General features: G+C 30.7%; 1 protein-coding gene across 1 annotated transcript; it reads left to right on the top strand.

Annotated features, from left to right (window-relative positions):
* Nucleotides 1–14,606: 14,606 nt before the first annotated feature.
* Nucleotides 14,607–19,635, top strand: LOC111398568 (protein PXR1). Its single transcript, XM_023025529.1, has 11 exons — nucleotides 14,607–14,797; nucleotides 15,316–15,400; nucleotides 15,553–15,629; nucleotides 15,722–15,749; nucleotides 15,826–15,919; nucleotides 16,027–16,093; nucleotides 16,854–16,944; nucleotides 18,044–18,222; nucleotides 18,735–18,962; nucleotides 19,039–19,155; nucleotides 19,245–19,635. The coding sequence occupies exons 1-11, from the start codon at nucleotides 14,720–14,722 to the stop codon at nucleotides 19,302–19,304; spliced, it is 1,104 nt and encodes a 367-aa protein (XP_022881297.1). The 5' UTR covers nucleotides 14,607–14,719; the 3' UTR covers nucleotides 19,305–19,635.
* Nucleotides 19,636–22,977: the final 3,342 nt, after the last annotated feature.

Raw genomic sequence — 22,977 nt, 5'->3', positions numbered from 1 at the left:
GTAAAAATGAAAGCTGGAAAAAAAATTTCAATCTATAATTATTTTTTTATGATTAGGTACTGAAAACTTTGAAAAGATTTTCCTCACCAGTTATATCGTGTTACCAACTGCTGTAGATTTGACTTTGTGGCGTTAAAAAAGATGGCGAGTAAAGAAATCTATATTTCCTTTCTGACAAATAAATAGTTATATAGCATATTGATCCAGGTAATAATATGTTGCAAATGTGGGCAACTCAATGTTGAGTATTTAGTTAAGCATCAACTAAGTATTTTGTTAGTGAAGATTCTTCAGTTCAAAGGTTGCTTTAACTTTTTTTTTATTGTTTCAAATAGTCATAACTTGTACAACGACTGTCGCTTATATATATTAAACTTGTAAATTATTGGTTCTTATATCGAATTTCTTTATCGTAAAGGAAATTTTAATTTTCGTTTCTGCTTTTTATTATAACACTATTTTCTATCGTTCTTAGTTCTTACAATTTTGTAAGTAGATAACGTTTGATCAACTATCACTCTATAAATAAGAAATAATATTTATTTCTATATAATTTTTTTCTATTACTTATTACTTTAACTAAATGTTAGTAATTGAATCAAATATTAAAAAATAAACATTTTATGTCAAATCATAATAACAATTTAATTTTTACATATTCACTTATACAAAATTTAAATTGTACTTTTCAAGTAACAGAAATATATTTAATTACAATTTACAAATATTAGTATTTAAAAATTTTATATTAATAAATAAAGTATAAAATATGAAAAAACAAAACCAAAATAACTATCGTTCCTTCATTTGTAAAAAAATTATTTAATTACAATTTACAAATATTGATACTTAAAATTTTTATATTATAAATATAAAATATAAATAAACAAGAATAAAACACAGGTTACATTATATTATTTACTTAATATAATTTTTACTTTAAAAAACTATATTCAATATTTAATAGCAAAGAAAATTTTTTATTGTTGTTATATTTAATTGGTAGTGTATGGAGTGGAATTGGACTCTCATATACCGTATTTGTGTTTTAAACACCAGATTCATGCTTATCGTATTTGACAATTGCTTACTATATTTGGCAGCTCAATTCACCGTATATGGTAGCTTACCGTATATGCCAGGTACCTTATCGTATTTCCACCTTACCGTATATGCTGCCTATCGTATTTGTAGAAAGTTCACCGTATATGACAGCTCACTGTATTTGCAGGCGAAACTCACCGTATTTGCACAAAATTTGCATAGTGTTTTTATTCATACACTAACTAAAATAACACAAATTTTTTCACTTACAAATAGAAATATCATATATGTGAAATCTATTTTTCACACATATAACGAATTAGAAAAACAGTTTATTTTAATTATCTATTTCTAATATTAATTTAACAAACAATATATGAGTCAAGTATGTTGCAAATTAAATAAATAAATCTGTAAGAATAAAATGCAAACTAAATAAATAGTAGATAAAATTTCAACCCGAGGCCTGTGTAAACACAATTTCCTTGAGACAAATTTGCCCCCTCACCGTAGTGCTAGAGGTTTAGTTCGAGCACCTATCTCCCAGAATACAACGGTAACTAGAAGAATTCGAGCACCGCAGTTCTAATCCGGCAAGCTGGGCGAGTGTTCGAACAATATCACCTTACTGGAATGGACACAAGAGGAGACGGAACAAAAACAGAAAATAGAACTGTATCTGAGTTTAAACCGCTGAAAATTGCAGATGAAAATTTTAGTGTATGAACTGCTGGAATTTGAGTGAAGTATGTAGACTGAATGTGACCATTAGCTTCTGCATTAACCATTGCAGTTTTCGAAGTTACACATTGGTTTCAACCATTGGAGTTTTAGGAGTTTCAGACACTTAAAAATCATTTGGAAAAATCAAGAAAAAATTGCAAAACGCGGACAATCCAAATTGGCCAGTTTTTGCTCCGTTCAATCCGACATTCTTGTGCGCACGCACCCAAGTTCAACGTCCGAAGGTTATTTTTGTCTGTGATTTACACACCCATGCGCGCGCACGTGGAGAGAGCCTCTATGCTACACATGATCACATCATTCCAATGCATAGCCATACATAAAGTGGTTTTGGTTTCCATATTTTTCCTATGTGGGACAAAATTATCTATAGTTTTCCCACCAACTAGACCATTTCCAATGGTCTACTTTAAACTCTAACTTCTCATTCACCCGACATTTTTGACAAATAAATATATAACTTCAATGTTCTCGTGAAGGAGAACACATATCAACTTTGATATTCCAAATTGGACCAACGGGTCCCACCGAAAATTGTGCCAAAAGTGAGTTATTCACTCATTTTTTTCAACATTATGTTCATTCAATGAATACGAAAGTATAATTATATCGTCTCTTTCTATTAAATGATGAAAAGACAAGTACAATCATCACTTATCTGAGTAATAGTTATTTTCACATAATAGATATTTTTTAGTTGACACGTAACACATAAGATCATGCAAATTGAAAATATCTATTAAATATCTTTTTGTCAAAAGTATTTATTATAAATAGCATACATACCTTATTAATTCATCGAAAGGATAAAGTAACAATAAGAAAAATTTTCTAAAAACGATCGAATCCATTTTATATATAAAAAAATTTCAGATGTTAAAATATTAAGATGAAAAATTAGTTGCCCTCAATTTTGTGTTACTATAATTGAAATGTATTTTTTGGGGATAGGATAAATGTTCCCTTGATGTATGGATTAAAAATCAAAATTATTGGAACTCATAAATTAAACATTATTTTAGTTTGAGTGGTTATTTTATATATAAAAGACTTATTTGATGATAACTATATACAATATAATTAAATCGTGTAATTAGTCAAATCTTTTTGTATTGTTCAATATCCAATCGATATAATGATTTTTTTTATTTACGTATAATATTATTTTATGAAAGATTCCGCGAATGAAAATAAAAGAGAGAAAAAGAAGGAAAAATTTTAATGAAGCCAAACACAAGCTCAGTGCAGTGTAATACTTTGTCACTTAAACGGGGTTGAAATTTTTATTTAATCAACCAATTTTTATATATTCGAATTTAATCCTCCAAAATTTATATACATTTAACATATTCAATATCGTCAAATAAATTAATCGACATCTTTTTGATTGAGTATTAAATTTTTTAAACATCGTGTTAAGTTTTACTTTGACTTATCGCAACTACTTTTAAGAAATACGGTAAGCTACAAATACGGCAAGGTGCAAATACGGTAAGGTGTTTGGCATATATGGTAAACTGCCAAATACGGTGAGCTGCTTGACATATACAGTAAGCTGCCATATATGATGAATTGAGCTGCCAAGTACGGTAAGCATGAATCCAGTGTCTAAAACACAAATACGATATATGAGAGCCCGATTCCACTCCATATACTACCAATTAAATATAACAACGCATAAAAGATTTTCTTTGCTATTAAATATTGAATACAATTTTTTAAAGTAAAAATTATATTAAGTAAATAATATAATGTAACTTGTGTTTTATTCTTGTTTATTTTTATTTTATATTTATAATATAAAAATTTTAATATCAATATTTGTAAATTGTAATTAAATAATTTTTTTACAAATGAATGAATGATAATTATTTTGGTTTTGTTTATTCATATTTTATACTTTATTTATTAATATAAAAGTTTTAAATATTAATATTTGTAAATTGTAATTAAATATATTTCTGTTAGTTGAAAAGTACAATTTAAATTTCGTATAAGTGAATATTTTAAAATTAAATTGTTATTATGATTTGACATAAAATGTTTATTTTTTAATCTTTGATTCAATTACTAATATTTAGTTAAAGTAATAAGTAATAGAAAAAAATTATATAGAAATAAATATTATTTATTATTTATAGAGTAATAGTTGAACAAACGTTATCTACTTACTAAATTATAAGAACTAAGAACGATAAAAAATAGTTTTATAATTAAAAATAGAAACAAAAATTAAAATTTCCTTTACGATAAAGAAATTCGACATAAGAACCAATAATTTACAAGTTTAATATATATAAGCGGCAGTCGTTATACAAGTTACAACTATTTGAAACAATAAAAAATAAATAAAATTTAAAGCAACCTTTGAACTGAAGAATCTTCACTAACAAAATACTTAGTTGAGGCTTAACTAAAGACTCAACATTAAGTTGCCCACATTTGCAGCATATTACCTGGGTCAATATGCTGTATAACTATTTATTTGTCAGAAAAGAAATATAGATTTCTTTACTCACCATCTTTTTTAACGCACAAAGTCAAATCTGCAGCAGTTGGTAACACGATACAACTAGTGAGGAAAATCTTTTCAGAGAGTTCAGTACCCAATCATCAAAAAAAATTATATATTGAAATTTTTTTTCTAGCTTTCATTTTTACCAAACAAACAACCAATGTAAGTTAATATGAACAACAATCAATATTTATTATTTAACTCACAAGTAGGAAATTGAAGTACTATATTTTGCATTCATTAAATTTAATGACAATAAATATATGAACGAAGTATTAATCTATGTAACTGATCAAATTCGAAACTTATGTAACTCATAAAATTGAAATTAAACCATATCAAACTACAGCCATAAATCCTTAATAATTATTTTCTAAGTAAAAAAATAACTATTGTAACAAAGAATTTTATATAAGTATGTAGCAGAAATACTTTAAGCATGAAATTTTCAAACTAAAAATCAGAAATTCTGCACACTACAATAGGGAGATGGAAAGAACTTAAAAACACAACATTTAAAGTTCAATCAATCAACAATCATCAATTTAAGAAATTATTTTATAAGACAAAAACAAACTTAATATGAACAAAAAGAAACGAAAGTCGAACCAACATAACAAAGCAATTTACTGTAATTATAATATGAAATGAACATATCTCAAGTCACAAATGTTTTATCTATGTTTGATTTTTTTGCTTTTTAAAGAATTTCACAACTGAAGTATAAAGTACTACGATGACTCTTGATTCCATGAACTAAGAATAGAAAATTATACACACATAAATAAAGGAAAAAATCAGTTCAAAATACAGGATATGAAACTGAAATGATGACGAACCAACAACTCAAGAAATTATTTAAAAACTTAAACTAAAACAACTATAAAATTGACATGTCATAGTTATACAGTAGATTTGAAGCTTAAATTATAAGAAATCGCCATAACAGTCTACCAGAAAGAGCAATTAAAAAAAAATAAACAAATCTAAACTGCAAAAATTATAAACCTAGAAGGAAAAACTATAAAATTGACATACCTGAGTTGCTCGATAGATTAAAAATTTTTGGATCCTTTTCACACCTAAACAAAAGTTGCAACTAAAAAAATAAATAGAACTTATCAGCTAACAACAAAATTATTTGAAACTAAGTTTATAATATTATTACAAATATAACAAACATGTATTGCTTCGACGATATCTTCTACGGATGTATAAACGAAAGAATGTCGTTATACACTACATTTTTAGTGCATCAACTGTGCAAAATTTCATCAGCTGATGGGTAAATTAAAACTTTTAGAGATTTACTTGTTTTTGCTCTTGATAATGCTACATAAAGTTGACCACGACATAAAACTGGCTCTGGAAGATATAAACCAACAAAATCAAGTGTATGTACTTGTACTTTATTTATTATCATTGCAAAGCATGGTCTAATTGGAAATTGAGTTCTTTTGAATGGAATTGAACTCTAATAACTTTGAAGTGGTATAAAAGAAATTATTGGTAAAAAAAAACAAATTTTCCATTTACCTGATGTAATTTTTGCTAGAATGATATTTTTCTCAAATTTTCGACAAGTAAGTCGAGTTCCATTGCATAACCCTTCAGAATGATTGATATTTCGTAGCAACATAACTGGACAATTCACTTTAAGTTTTAAGTCATGTGGTGGAATACCATTTGAGGTCAAACTATTAAAGAAATCTTCTTACAAGCTTTGTTCTGATTTATCAATTTCTTCATCAAAGCTATAGTATGTAAAAATTTCACCTGAAATTTGTTCTAATAAAATCTTATTAATATGATCAACATATTCATTTTTAAGCGTAAGAATTACTCGATTTGCCATCGTATGTAAATTGTCAGCATATAATTCTATATTTGGAAAAAATAATGTATTAAAGTTTTTAATGATTTTATTTCATCCTCAAATTGTACAATTATATTGCTTGGAAGTTGAATGCAATTACAAGAATGTTGTTGCTATGTTCCGTTTCCAATTTTTAACAAGTAATCACAAAAAATAGGATCAAATTTTGCCCTCATATTTTCAACTAATTATACATGTAATAATAGAGGCCATAGATCAGAAAAGATTAAGCTAGCTTTAATTATGTCTTCTTTTTTCCCTCTTGGTAATACTAGTAAAACTTGCCGAAAATCCACCCCGAGAACCATAACTTTACCACCGAAAAGTAAATTACAATCATTAATATCTTTTAGCATTTTATCCACAGCCTCGACAGCACACTGGTTTACCATAGGAGCTTCACCCCAAATTATTAACTTGCACATTTTCAACAAAATTCCTAAAGCAGATTGTTTACTAACAAAGCAACTCATGTCACCTATTGTTTCCAAAGAAATTTTAAACCTTGAATGAGCAGTTCTACCTCCGAGTAGAAGGGATGCAGCTACTCTGGAAGACGTAGTTGCCAAAGCAATTGCATTTTGGGACCTTACAACACTTAGCAATGCTTTATATAAAAATGTTTTACCTGTGCCGCTTAGACCATCGATGAAGAAAGCACCACTTGATCCCGATGTTATTTTTTCCATAATCATATTATATGCAATTTGTTGTTTGTTATTTAAACTTGCTGCACAAACATAGCTTTCTTCAATATTTAGATTTATTGTCTCATCTTCAACCATTCTCCTCAATTTATCATTTTCGTTCATATCTACATTGAATGATACTATTTCATAATCGTTTATATTTTACCTAAAGATTCTAAGATACAAATAATATCGTTTAAAGCCCAAAGTTCAGCATCATGTGAAAAAATATTTTCATGTATGTAATCATCAATCATATAAGATTTAAATGTATTCTACAATAATTTTGAATCATTAGGGTTGCAGAGGCTAAGAAGTGTAGCAAATAGACGTTTTAAAGAAGTAGGCATTTCATAAATAACAACTTCAGATAAACATTCTTCATAATTATTATCTCCGCTCAATAAACCATGTAGAAGCAATGCTTCTCGATATGTAACAACGGTAACTCCATTTAAAGTTCGTAAATCTTGAAACGATGTTGGACCTCGAATATGATTCAAAAGAACACGAAGAAGATATCGTGTTCCTTCAGATGGATTTATCATGACAACTCGTCCTATAACAACTTGTTTCGTTCTGCGAGTCCAAATTTTCTTATTCTTATTCCAAACAAAATATGTTGGGAGATCTCTATACAAAAGTGTACGAGCAAACTCATTTTCTTTATTCATGCGAAAAAAATTTCGTCAACATGGTTCTTTTTTTATTTTCATTTTCAACAACAATAGATAAATCATCTTCATTATCAAAAGTTACTTGTTGATGATTTTCGATATTAAGCTGTAAAGAGTAAACTATAGGACAAATTTTTGACATATTAAAAAAAAAAAATCCTCCATAAAGTTTCAGATGGAGATATATCCATCTAGCAGATTGATAAGCAGAAATTTCATCTATATCTTTCTTTGTTTCATTTTGAAGAACTAAAAAATTAATACGATCATATCCTTTGTAAACATATTTATACAAATAAATTTCGCACTTAAATAAGGATTATATGGTACAACCCATCGATTGTCTAACATTTGGCCCCTAACTCGAACAAAAATATTAGTATCACGACGCTTATACAATGGATATGAGTTTTGACCAAACACAGTAATATTACAAAAATCTCTGGGGTATTTATATTTACAACTTTTATTTGCCTCCATACATATATTTTTCGGATTTAAATTTCCACAAGGACCATGCATATTATGTCTAACAATAATAGAGTAAAGATGAGGGTATTTGTTTTTGTTAGGAATTTTACATGACACTATCCTGTCAACTTCTTCAGCACAAGTAATTTTATTTCTAGAGTTAAATATTAACATAACATGACATAAAATATTTGCTTTGTATAAATCATGTTTCAATTCTTCTAATTTTGCTCTAAATATATGTACAATTAAATTTGGTCAATTTTGAACTTCATTATTGTTTTTTAGTTCTTGTTTAATCTCTGGCCAATTTGGATTATATGTTCTAGTTAAAAAATATATCTAATTTTCCATAATGTTGCACAAGAGCCATTCCATCTATGTATCTTCTTAGCATATCACGGGGCCCACATGTAAATGATTGTGGTAAAATAAATTTTCTTGCAACTTTGCATCCTCTTGCTTCCCCATTTTGAACACTATCTACAATACCTTGGTAAAGTTCAGCACGAATTTGTTTTTGGTTATTACGAAAATAATCTAATCTAGTAGTTTCTATTTTAACGTACATATCTACAACAAATTGTTGAAACAATCTACCGGCGTGAAGTAACACAGACTTACCAGAAGACCTAATCTGTAATTTATATGAATAATATTCTCGACAACATACCTGAATACGTTTTTTCGCTTCATTGAGCACTACAAAACCCAAAGAGAAACTAAATTTAATATTTCTTGATAACGTAAGATAACGTAAAACATAAAAAATTCTAGCAAAGGATACAAACCTTCGTTCTCTTTTTCGATAATTTCGGCTGCAGAAGTAGTTGTGTTAGAACAAACATCCAATGTTGACATACGATCATGCTGAAAATTCATATTTCCACATCTCTCAATGCCTTCATGCCAACCAGATTCCCCATATGAAAAAAGTAACGGATCCTGTAATGGATCATAACACCAATAATAGTAATGAACTTTGTGTGAATCATCAGAATGACCATATATAGTGATATCACGAGCACGAACATTAGCATTTGCATCATCTTCTACCCATATAACAGCTACTTGAGATGCTGTAGGAGTATTGAAAACTCTTTGATCAAGTCCTGGATCACATCGTATTTGTATTTGATGATTATGCAAATTAGTAATATTACGTAAAGATCTAAAGAATTTGATGAAATTTTCATACAATTTTCAACTTCGTTTTCTGTATCGCAAAAATATAATTGCATATAAGAAGGCGTATTATTTTTTTGGGCGTATTATTTTTTGACATAAGTTCATTTATATAATGATGCACTTGTCCTTGAACTTTGAATGTGTAAATACCTTTATACATTTTAAAAAGTTCTTTATCGTATTTTACACCAAATGAAGTGAAAGCAAAATGATTATTATACCCCTTTACAATTTTTTTGAATTCCATACAATGTAGTTATTTAGAAGTAAATAAATTATACAGTTGAACTGGTGAATCACATATAAAAAGTTTAACTTTTCCATCTAACAACAAAATCATTTACTTTCTCTATAAAATTTACGTGCATTACAATGTTTACAATAACTGGATGTTGGCAATACATGTGCAGTAGATGGTATGTTCAATCCTTTGAAAGATATTTCACATTCAGAATCAAAAATATTATGTGATTTTTTATTTGAAGTTGAAGCGTTAGAATTTTGATGTATTATGGATTCGTGTAGCTGAGTAACAACAAAATGATTATTTTCCGGTAACATAGGATCATTTCTTCTTTTATGATAATCACTACAATTATTTCTAAATCTTATTCGCCTTTCTCTCTCTCTTTGAACTCGTTGGTGGCGACTGAAGGCTCTGTGCAACTCGTTCCCACTTTCAGACGCAGCATTGAAGTTAACAATAACATGATCTTCATGAATAGGCGTTTCCAAAATATCCATCACGATATTAGAAAGAACTACTAAATATTTCAACTCTAATCTAAGCAATACAGTCTAAAATAATCCATAAACATTATTAGCAAACGTGTTAAACCATTCATGTAAAAAAACCAAAATATATACAAATCAAAAATTAGTTACAACAAACTGTTAGAGATATATTAAATTCATTCAACTTCTTTACAATGTAAAAATTATATAAACATCAATAATACAAAATTTAAATATTAATAAGAAATATAAATATGCTTTAAGTAACGACAAAGAGAACAGTAAACAACAATTAATGGTAAAAAAAGTATTTAACTATACGAATAAACAAGCAAAATAAATAAGTTAAAAATAAACTAAATTTTAACTTTCTTAGATGCTTGAACTCATACTAGACAATTAAATAGTTTAGTTACAGTTATAGTTAAAACGAAAGACAGAAAAAATTAAACAAATAAAAAATTTGAAATTTCAGACGGTTCACCTTACAAAAACATATAGTTTAAATATAATAACTTTTCAAAACTGTCATTATTCCTATATTATATCAAAAATCATACGCACAAATTTTTTCATTAATCCACAATAGTATAGATACATGATTCACACAATACTCATTTCCCAAGCCAATATTTTCGTTTTTGACAAACTACATTTAATGCATTCTTCTTTCTCTACTTTTTCTAATTTTTATCCATTCACTTCTATAATAGATAATATGTCCACACAGTAAAAACATTTGATAATGTTATTCAATCTGTCGTTGTAAATTTCTAAATGTCTTAAAAAATAGTTTATCATATTATTCTTCATTATATGTTATTTCTTTTCCTTTCGTTCATTCTAAGCTATTTTATAATTCCATCAAATCATTATTACAAAAAATTATTTATTAATGCACTACAAAAAGAAAATAATAAATCTTGAAGAATAATTTTAACAAGTCTTCAATCCTTAAAACAACACTCACAAATTTAGCAAAAAATCATCACTTCCCTGCTTTTCAAAATCATGAAACAAAAATAACTGATCTATGAATAACCATTACAGTTTATCAAATGTTAAAAGAAGTATGAAGTAAATACTAATTTTCAAAAATAAAAACAAACTCAACAAACAGATTTAGCAACAAAAGGTTAAAGATTATTTTTATAAAACTCAATAATGAACAAATTTGAAAGTAAGACAAAAGTGGAAAAAAAAAAGTTCCAGAAACTTCACCTTAGCCTTCAACTCCTCAATCTCTCGCTTGAAGTCCCTTTCCTCTATCGATATAGAAATTTTTTTACTTCTTTTTGCAATTTGATGGATTGTCCACAGAAAAAGTATTTATTTTACAAACAATTTACGACTTTTGTCAACACAAAAAGAACAATGTCTTCCTTTCGATTAAGAGAAAAATTTCACGAAACTCAGTTCTCTATAATGAAACCAGTTTGTCATTTTGAAAGTTTTCTTTCAATTTATCGATAGTTTATGTGATAAAATCATACTGATATTTTTGTTTGGACAGATAAGTACCGCCTTCTAAAGTCAACAATGAAGGCTGATTAAATTCAACAATGTAAATAATATTTTTAGTCGCCACAAGAAACCATTTTTTGCCTCTACAGTAACCGATTTTCAAAAAGCAAATACATCCAATAAAATAGTACACATGCCAGACAACAATAAAATTTTCAACAATGAAGGCTAAATAAATATTTTCTTCTGACACAAAGAATATAAAAGTCAATAATGAAGGCTAATAAATATTTTTCTCTACCATTCTTCCACAAAATCATTAAATACTCTCATTAATAATGTGAATGACATTTTATGCCGTCACAAAATACCCTTTTTATAAGCTACAGTCATCCACTCACATAAAACAAATAAATCCAATAAAATAGTACACATGCCAGACAACAACAAAATTTTCAACAATGAAGGCTGAAACTAGTTTATCTACAGTACTAAACCAGTTCTGTGTGAATCCTCTGTATCAAGGTGAACATTACTTTTTTGCATTATCTCTTTTATAGGAAAGGGGATATGAAAGTACGCAACTTTTACCACTTAAATTGCCTATAATAATTTGCATAAATTCAAGATTATTCTTCCATATCAAAAGTTACTATTAACAATTTACTTCAAATTAAGTGAAAAGACACAATCTTTCACTAAAACATCCAGTCTCAAGTCATTTCGTACATTATTTATACATCACATTAATGCACAAAGTAATAAACATTTAGGTAGATCAATTGTGCACAAAAATTCAATATGAACATTCACAATGGTTTGCATGGTAGTTGTATAAAATAAACAGATATTTATAATCTATAATTTATTAAAATATGACATCAAAGGAGAATTATTTTTGGACAATTTTAACCTCCCTACAATTTATTTATTTCAATAATACTTTATTTTTCGTTTTTCGATATGTAATAAATACTACATAATTATTGTCATTTATGAAATTTGTGTTATTAATTAATCAAGTAATTAACATTCACATTAACCTAGATTCAACGAATTTTCACTCGATGAACTTACATGAATCTAGAGTTATTATAGATAAATTTATTCATATTCATGTATCGAAAAATGTTAATGGTTGTTTAAATTCGTGTCTTAACAATTAATTTTTATGAATAAAATGTAATATAAAAAGATTGTTCATTTATAGTATTTCATCAATACAAAATTTGAATAATAGAAATTGAGTTTTGAAAGTACAATTTTTTTCTCTTAAATTTCCATGCGAAATTTTATTTTCTTTAAATCGTCCGAGACTCATCAAATCTTCCAACAAATTGGTACCAAATATTTATTTTACATCACTTATAAATTTTTTTAGAATAACGTGCAATGTACGTTCAACTTTGACTAGTAATTTAAAAAGTCACGCCCCTTTTCAATTATATATACTTCCAATTTCTTTGTAAAGCAATATGATATTTATTGTAATGAATTCAAATCACATCTGAATGGTTCCACAATACAAAATCACCATCAATTCTGTGCATTTAATCATTATAATACACATATTCATTACCCATGAACAAAAATTGGAGTATTATTTTAACGCCTTATTTAACAAGGTGATGGAAACATAAATTTTTCTAATTAAAATGTTGCAATAGAACATATTTACCACAATCATGATATATCAGAAAAATCTGTCTTATGAATTTTATTCTTGAATATCTTGATTTCTATTGCAAATAAAATATAATATACACATTAAATAATTATCGTCTTAAGATTGTTGTAAAAATAGACAGGCATAAATTATATTTAAATAACATACAATTTATGTGTATAAAATCGGATAGAATTTTGGCTTACTAAAATCAAATACGTAAAGTAGAAAAGAGAAATGTATGAATATGAATTTGGTCGAGGCAAGAGTTTGACTATTTTGTCCTTAAGACGATAATACCCCACACTGATGCTAACGATTTTTCAGCATTCGTTTCCCAAGATATAATGACCCGTCTGCAATAGGAGCACTCCAAATTACGTAGACCAACGAACATACTTATGTTTTAAACCCTCTTTATGAAAGTTGACTCCAAATAAATGCATAATTTTGAAGTGAATATGCATTAGCATTATAATACAATTATGAAATGAATAAATACATGGGGTCTATATATAGATGTGAAAAATATTTGTTTCAAAAGACACAACTTATGGAAGAGACAAAACTATTGGAATTAATCTCAATATTTGAAGAGACACATTTTTTGAAAAATGATAATGCTAAAAATCACAATCTTTCATAAGGAAAGATACACCTTTTCAGCCAAATAATTTCTAAAATATTCCATAATATTCTATGTAATTTTTCAATAATTCACATATTTAAGTGGCTTAAATTTGACTTAATTTTTCATTCACCAAATAACAACTTCCACTTAATTAATTAAGAATTGGTCAAAACTAATTTTATATACAAAATTCCAACATATTTCACCATGCACCACCACTTATCACCGAAAAATATAAAATGAATACGGTAATCCTCATATAATTAATTTTTACTGCCGGATTTTTGGCTACGTTGATTTAAGCTGACAATTTTTCTTGAGATAATACTACGTAATTTAACATGAGCTACAATATGAATTGAGTATCAGCACATAAATTTTAACATTATTATATACGAAAATGATATTATTAGATTTTATATCTTATTTTCTTTACATGTCGTCCGTGTCTAATAAAATTCTCAAATTTATTTACAAGTCTAGTTTATGACGTCATATTTTTCTAGGTTTTGGTTTCTTGAACACACTATGTTGGATTTGTATTTTAGTTAGATATTGATGTTGGATTTTTCTTGTGACATTTACATTGTTTGCCCTTTTATTCATCATTTAAAATGGAGTTATTTACAAGTGATTAAAAGTTATAAATTTGAGTTTTAGAACACATTATTTTTCATTACATGATTTATAATTTGATTGTTTCAAAATGAAGTTTGATGACGGAATTGAATAATACGTTTAGAACCCATTTGATAATTGAATATTACGTTAGGGACCAATAGAACAATTTTATCCAACTTGCTGGTGATGTCTACAGACTGTAATTCTCAGCCGTCGATCCAAAGGAGATGAGATCTTGTCCGTCTATCTGCCCCAAGTTCCAGTGTCTAGGTTTTAAGCTGCTTGCTGCCTCTTCTGTAAAGCCCTCTCTCCCAAATTGAGCATTCAATTGTCGTTGCGACTGAACTGTAGAGAGAGAAAGGGAGAGTAGAGTTCGCTCAGATTTGGATCGCAAAAGTATGTCGGCACCTGAAGCTCCTCTTCGCTATGTTGGAATCGATCGGAATTCTGCCGCCTTCCGCCTCATGAAACAGATGGTAAAACTCCGTTCTCGCCTATGTTGATTTAAATGTATTTGCATAGCATTTATAGTTACGATTTTATAGCAAAGTTTGTTTAGTTTAGAATAATTTGCATATAGGCTGCGCTTGACGACGCTGAATTGGGCATTAGTGATCTGAATTCGGTAACATAAAATTAAAATTTGAAAAAAATAAAATAAATCATTACTAGTTTTAATTCCAGGCTCCAATTTGAAGGATGCATGTGGTGACATTGATTTACTGCAATTCCTTGAGAAATTGAATGAATTTTCTGTACTTGATCGTGATAACTGTGAAGAGCATGGCAAACATTTCTATCTGGGGTAAATTATCTGCATATTTTTTAAGCAAGCTGGTTCTTTTATATTCTTTTATGTTGCAAACCTTTTTTCTATTGCTGTATAACTTTCCCAAAAAATTTAAAAGTACAAGTTTATATCTATATGTTCTTGTTGAGTTTGTTACCCTTTGTGCAAGTGGATGAAACTTGATCATTGGAATATAAATGACAGGGATGGGAAGAAGGAGAAGGGCTTGGGAAAGAAAAGCAAGGGATCAAAGGATACGTCAGGGTGGAGAACAAGCAAGACACTTTAGGTTTTGTTTAAAATTTACCCACTAATCATATATTCAAACTTCAAATATATGTAAATTGCAATATGTTTTGCATCTAATTTTCGCTCTTTTCTTCAATGATTCTGATATTTAGAAGAGGTTTTTAGTATATGTTTATTTGGAGCCTATTCTAGGTATAGGCACGGAGAAGCCAAATGCCTGGGCCTTTGACACCACACAGTTTGATAGCATCCTCAAGAAATTGAAAGTGGTAAATTTTACATATTTTCCATCAATAGATGAAATGTTATCCACATCATTGCTGATTCTCATAATTAACTTATTGTCTGGATGATTCTGCAGCAAGCAATTGAAATTAACAATGATGAAGGTACATTTTAATGATAGTAAAATTGAATTGGTGTCTGTATCATATAGTGTGTTTACTGATTATGGCTACAAAACAGCTGATAAAAAAGACAAAGTGAAAGCAGATAAACAGAACAAGGCTCCTAAGGACAATCACGATGCAGCTGTTAAAGTTACTCGACCACAAGGAAGGTCAGTTTATTATATCTGTTTCTTTTACTTACTGCTCCATAATTAATTGTAACTATTTTTATTACGTGGTAGATGATTGTTGTCCTCTTTGATTTCTCTATCTCCAGGTATAAGAGAAGAGAGAAGGGGAAACTTGTCCAAGCATATTCTTCTCAGGATCTTGAAGGAATACTTGTAAGTTTCTTTTTGATTACTTTGGTCCCATTTCTCTTTATTGTAGAATTTGTTATCTAAGTAGACATACTCCCTTTATATCCAAGTTATTGGTTTCTCACCCATTTGGCTAGGGGTGGGTCATAACATTTTGCAAGTATTTCTTTGCTTTCTGAAAATTGGAACCCATGTCATATTTATGCTGCGAATGTTGAAAGGCCAGTGGAGGTGAAATGAGATGAAATTCCTGAGGCACTAGTTATATTCCATTCATTTGTGAAATTTAAAAACAGCATTTTTTGAATGCTTAGAGGCTACACTTCTGAAGTTCTAAAGATGGCAGTCAACAACTGCCAATTGTAGGAGGCTGCCAAGAGTGGATGCTGCGCTGGTGGGAATGGGTTGGTGGCTAGGGATGAGGGGTAGTTCATGGAGTTCAAAAGATAAAAGTCAATAATATTGTCTTTTAATTGGCCAACACTGTTGTGCTTAAAAAAATAAAGAGTAAAGCTGGGCAAACTAGCATTTTTTTAGGCTAATAACCGCCGAAAGGCCTTTTTTAGTCATATGAGGCCTCGCTAGAAAATTTTACTTAACACTTAAGAAATCTAAAAGGTTTACAAGCCATTTTGACTGGCTTACAAAAGCCCTGAAACAGTATTTCCTCCTTAATTCATACTGCAGTTTGAACTTTGTAGAGGACTCCTAGAAAATTGTTCCTCTCTTATCTTTTGGTTATATTTCTGTGTTGTTAAGTTTGCCTTGCCATTATACTCTGCAGGTAAAGAAAGTAAAGTCTCCTGATACAAGTCACGATGACAATGTATCAAAGGAAGCAGAGTCAATGGAAGTCCATGTTCCAGATATTGATGGTAACTTCTAGATCCACATTGCTAGATCCATAAGTTTGCAATGTGGGGTATTCTTATTTATTTTTATTCGATAAAATTTGTGTGTAAACACCATTAAGACTTTTTCACTTGTGATTTATGGCTTCTAAAATCACTCTGATTAAGAGAAATAGCTTATGTTCTAGCTTTTGTTTTCTTGAACAGGATATGACAATATCCTCATTTAACTAACTAATACTGGCTTTGGAGATAGGCTGTGTTATTTGATTAGTAAATATCTTATCTACGAACTGGCATGTAAATTTCTCTGTTTCAAGCTGTTTGACAATTAAGAATGATTTTGTTACTCTATATACTAAACTTGAATTTGACAAGGTTGAAGTTCTAATAACATGTGTTAGCAAATCGGTCTGTTCACATCAACCTAGTCCGTATAGACATCATTCTTGTTTAATATGGGCAACTTGCACTTCTTATGTCCTGAGTGCAACACTTTGTCTTTCACGATACTATCATATCAGGCTTAAACTGGAAAGATCTTAATTCTTGAGCTGAAAGTCAAAGTGCATTAGAAATTTTAGCTCAATTATTCGAGCTTGAGTTCAAGCTGGTATTATGTTTGTAAACTATATGATGTTTGTTTCCAGCTGGGATTATCGTGTAACTTATAACTTCTGTTTTCAAAAATTTAAATAAACAAACAGAATGACCGGAAACACATAATAGATTTTGAAGACATTTTACTAGTGAACTCGATATATCCAATACATGGTATTATCTGAGTCTAGATAAAACATAACTATATTATTATTATTATTCTTGTCTATTTTTTATAATATTCACTATCGTGTTATGGATATTTTGTTTGCGTATGCATGGGGTCAAAAGTTCAGAACACAAGTGTGTTATTTTTTTGTGACACCTGAGTTTTGAATACTGTATTATTGTTTGATCCTCCTCTCTATCGGATTCCTTTGCATGTCATCATGGATAGTTGATATCTTACATAAATCTAGAAGCTTCTTTAGCTCAATCTTTTTCACATCATGTGTTCTCTCACTGAGTATCTTTTTTCTTTTACACAATACAATTATTTAACATCACATAAGCCTTGTGGCAGTTAAGGATCAAGATATTCCCGCAGAGTGGTGGGGTCATAAACATGGGTTCATCGCTGGAGGTATGCTTGGTGCTGAATCTCGGAGAAAGAAGGCCATTCTCTCTGAAAATGGCAAAAATTCTAACCAGAGAGTGACATTCAATGAGGAGGATCAAGAAAATCTTTACAAACTCGTACAAGTATGTATCTTGTCATTCTCTTGGTGGTTTTTCGTGTTCCCTAAAATTAATTCCAACATTCTCTCATTCATCTATTCTGGCAACTTGGTTGAGATTTTGTTAATTCAGTACTAGTCCTGGCACAGAATGTATGTAAAGAAGAAATTCTATTTTATTAGTTTATAACATAACAGCTCAAATGAAGCTCTTCAGCATCATATTTTAATTTCTGCTCATTCATTGAAAGTGATTCTCTATAGAGCATGCTTCAAATATCTCTCATTTACTGAATAAAGTAGTACTACTATGAGGGTGTTTGGGAGATTTTTTATGTAAAAATGTATTTTTGAATAGTAAATTGATGGAAAATGTGTGGATGAAAAATAATGAGAAGTTTTTGATTTACATGTAATATTATTTTAATAAAGAATGTGTAGTTGAAAAGAAAAGAGAGAAAAATGCATTTTGAAAAAAATGGTAACAAATGGGGCCTATATATGGAAACCTCTTGGATAGTAAGAGTTTTTTTTCAGGACAAAGCCACCACTGGAAAACAAGGGCTTGGTATCAAAGACCGTCCAAAAAAAATCCATGGCTGCTTCTTTGAGGGGAAAAAGACAACTTTTGATGACAGTGATGACGAGGGTTCTTCTGATTCCCGTTCTTCAGTGAAAAGGAAACAAGTTGAAAATGTAGAGATGGAAAAAGACGATGAACTGAAGCCAAAGCTAAAAAAATTATGTAGAAGGCTTCTTCAGCAGGTACTTACCCCTGAGATTTTGAAACTGTTGAAATTTAATGGCCTTGTTTCTTTTGCTGAGTGACTACCTGCTGCAGGTGCCTGGGGAGTCTTTAAAGCTGAAGCAGCTCAAAGCTCTTATCGACGAGCATTCACCTTCTACTTTTTCCAGCTTTACATCTAAGAAGGAAGCGCTTACGTTTCTTAAACACAAGGTATTCTCATTGGCACAGGAAATGCTAAATTTTCTACTCCAGGTTTTAGATTCCTAAAGTGAGTACTGACTTCTATTTTTTCCCTGCAGCTCGAAGGCAGTGACAGGTTCTCTATAGAAGGAAAAAAAGTGTCGATCTCTTCAAAGTGACCTGACCAATTTTGTCACTCCACATAGCTATACCTGTAACGGTGCAACATTGCCATGCAGTATTTGTATTCGTTGATAAGGTTGCAGTCAATTTAATATTTTTTCTTTATTGAATTTTGTCTCGTCAATTATATTAGCTTGGGAAAGTTCTTGGAAATTTATATTATTTAGTGGATAGAAATTGATTTGAGATGAGTGAGGTTGTGTACGGAATAGGAAGAAAATGATTGAGATTTTTGATGTTTGGGATATACAATGAATGACTATTTGTGTAATTTTAGAATTATTGTTTTGTTGTACCAAATAAAAGGGTAGAATATTGGATTTCTTACATGGGTTAGAAATGAATTTGAATTTTTACCGTTGATTCGTTTTTTAGTACAAAAAATGAAATTGACAAGGGAAGTAAAGACGTTTATGGCTCAATTCGCATGATTTTTGAAAAATCAAAAACAATTTTAGGGATAAAAAATTACTTTAAAATTCGTTTGGCTAATTTTATGAAAGAATTTTTTTTCTAGTTAGAATAATTTTTAGAAAAAGATAGTTCAGAGTGATTTTCTCTTAAAGTACCTTTAAAATGAAATTAGTTTTCAAAAAAAAATCAATGTAGCTTTTCTCAAAAGTTATAGAGAAAATTACATTTTAAAGACGGTCATTGAACTATAGAGAAAATTACAAAACGGTCACTGAAATTTAAAACTTTCAGTAACGGTCACTTAAGTTTTGGAGCGATTTAAAAAATGGTCACTGAAGTTTATAAACTTGCAAAAACGGTCATTGAAGTTTAAAAACATTCAGAAATGATCACTGAAGTTTAAAAATTTTCATAAACGCTCACTGAAACTTTTTTCCAGTTTTGTGGGCTATTTTTGCGACAAATTTTCTATCATTTTCGATCGTCGATACCACCAAATTTTGTTACCGTTGAAAACCCCACAATGTCCTCTTCCATTACTACCCATAATTCCAAGGAATTTGACTGGAAAATCACCGCAAAAATCGCCAAAAAAAATCCGAAAATCTGCCAAAATCTTCAGATTTTTGGTGATTTTTGCAGCGATTTTCCTGTGAATTCCGACCACCAAACCTGCTAATTTTGGATGGTAATTGAAGAGGAGATTGTAGGCTTTCCAACGATATCAAAATCCGGCAAAATTGATGGTCGGAAGTTGTCGAAAAGTTGCCGCGAAAGTCGCCCAAAAAACTGAAAAATTTGCCCAGATTTTCGCCTTTCCAGGTAGCCAATTTGTGGGTTTATTCCGGCCGAATCCCTTGGATTTTGGGGGATATTTTTCATGATAATTGAAGAGGATATTGTAGGCTTTCCAATGGTATCAAAATCCAATGGTATTGGTGGCTAGAAGTTGCCGGAAGTTGCCTCAAAGTAGTCCATAAAATCTGAAAAATCTGCCCAGATTTTTGCCTTTTCGGGTAGCCAAATTTGTGGGTTTATTCCGGCTGAATCTTTTGGAGTTTGAGGGGATATTTTTGATGATAATTGAAGAGGACATTATAAACTTTCCAACGGTATCAAAATTCAGTGACATTGGTGGTCGGAAGTTGTCGGAAAATTGCCTCAAAAGTAGCCTAAAAATCAACCCACATTTTCGCCTTTTTGGATAGCCAACTTTGTGGGTTTATTCCGGCCAAATCCTTTGGATTTTGGGGGATATTATGGATGGTAATTTAAAAGGATATTGTGGGCTTTCCAACGGTATCAAAATACGGCAATTTTGGTCGTCGGAAGTCGTCGAAAAATCGCCGCAAAATTGGCCCAAAAAATCTGAAAATCTGGATAGATTTCCGATTTTTTGGGCGAATTTTGCAACGATTCTGGTCGAATCCCTTGGAATTATGGGGAGATTTTGGGTGGTAATTGAAGAGGACATTGTGGTCTTTTCAACGTTATCAAAATTTGACGGTATCGGTGATCGGAAATGGCCGAAAAATTGCCGCAAAAGTAGCCTAAAAAATCAAAATTTTAGTGACCATTTTTGAAAGCGTCGGGAAACTTAAGTAACCATTACTGAAACTTTTAAACTTCAGTGACCGTTTTGTAATTTTTGCCTAATTTCAGTGACCAGAAAGCTAAAGAAATTCCAAACGGACCTTTTAACTCATTTTGGCAGCTATGGGTCATGTTGGATTTGACGTCAATACTACTGTCTGAGTGATATCTGCTATTAATTTGGGTGATTATGAAAGTAAGAAAATCTAATAAAAACTAATTTAATTTTTGTACATACTTCAGTGACCAAGGTGAAATTAACTCATTTTATATATCGTATGTTGACCCCAAAAAATGTTGTCAACAGATGCCGGTCCCACCCGCGCACACGTGGGCGAATGTCTAACATGCTAAAACATGTGGACGATCTAAAACGAGCGGTTCAAAGGGCGTGGGAGTATCCCAACAATGCGGGACGGTGACGTTCGGAATCCGACGGGTTGTTCGTGATCAGATTATATAATAATTACCAACCGGTGCTCGTAAATGTATATGTAAATATGTATAAACTCAATTTCTGTATTGCAAGTAAAAGAGAGAGAGTTGAGTAAAGTGTAGTTCTTTGTATTGATTCTTGCATTAGCCTTTTGATGTTACACAAGGGAAGTATTTATAGTGATACATGTGAAATGGGAGCCCTTGGATGAGGTGACACGTGGCCTTATCTCTTCGATTCAAGCATCTTATCCTAGGCATGGGGCTTGACTTGCTAGCTTGCTGCACATTTATTACTTGTGCAAAGCCTCCATACTAGTGACAAGACTTGACCTTTATGCTTATGACAAATGCTCCATCAATCATTCGAATAAGATCTTTGTGTAGGCGATCTCTTGGGAGAAGTGACTATGGAGGATGCTCCCTTGTGGTTCGGAGGCTCCTGCATCAGCTTCGGGGCTTCATCCATTTCATACAATACTTCCATTTGAGGGCTTCAGCTAACTTCAACTGGCTTCAGCATCATGGCTTCGGCTCATAGGCCTCAGCATGTGGACCTCGGCTACATTCACAGACCTCGGTAAAAGGGCGTCTCGGCTAGTGGATTTCGATTTGAAGGGCTTCGGCCATAGCCCACCTCGGCAATATATACCACCTCAGTTGGAGTGTCACATGGTTCGGCCTGAGTGGGCCATTGGCCCAGGTAGGTGGGCCATTGGCCCAGGTAGGTTGGCCAAGTATGACAATACGCAACAATAGTCCCCCAAGTCCAAGTATGGTCATTTATGTAATGCGTGGATTTTAATGAAATAAAAATTGAAGGAATTTTTGAATCCCAAATAATAGTCCCCGAAGTCCAAGTATAGATATTTATGTCATGGTTGGAGTTAGAGATGTGTTGCTAGAGGTGAACGATGAAGAGACCGAGGCTGTGTTGAAGATGAAGCCGAGGTGGTTGGGAAACCAAACCTGCGAGGCTTGTTGGCTGAATGTTGAAGAGGAAGCCGAGGTGGTTGGGGAACCGAACCTGCGAGACTTGTTGGCTGAATGTTGAAAAGGAGCGAGGTGGTTGGGGAACCGAACTTGCGAGGCTTGTTAGCTGATTGTTGAGTTGAAAACGAGGCTCAATGGGAATGATTGTGCGTCGATAGCTGTGCCAATGATTTGATGTTTTGTGCTTGTTTTCGAGGAAAAGTGGCTGACCCGTACGACTTCCAAGACGCCTAC

Source organism: Olea europaea, chromosome 8 (assembly GCF_002742605.1).
Source record: "Olea europaea var. sylvestris chromosome 8, O_europaea_v1, whole genome shotgun sequence".
In the NCBI taxonomy this organism is placed as follows: domain Eukaryota; kingdom Viridiplantae; phylum Streptophyta; class Magnoliopsida; order Lamiales; family Oleaceae; genus Olea; species Olea europaea.
Note: the sequence above shows the minus strand (reverse complement) of the source record. Positions and strands in the feature narration are given on the sequence as shown.

Coding starts and splice junctions, on each gene's coding strand:
- LOC111398568 (XM_023025529.1), top strand. CDS start 14,720: ATGTCGGCACCTGAAGCTCCTCTTCGCTATGTTGGAATCGATCGGAAT. Junction 14,798..15,315: donor TCCGCCTCATGAAACAGATG/GTAAAACTCCGT, acceptor TATAAATGACAG/GGATGGGAAGAAGGAGAAGG. Junction 18,963..19,038: donor GTAGAAGGCTTCTTCAGCAG/GTACTTACCCCT, acceptor TACCTGCTGCAG/GTGCCTGGGGAGTCTTTAAA.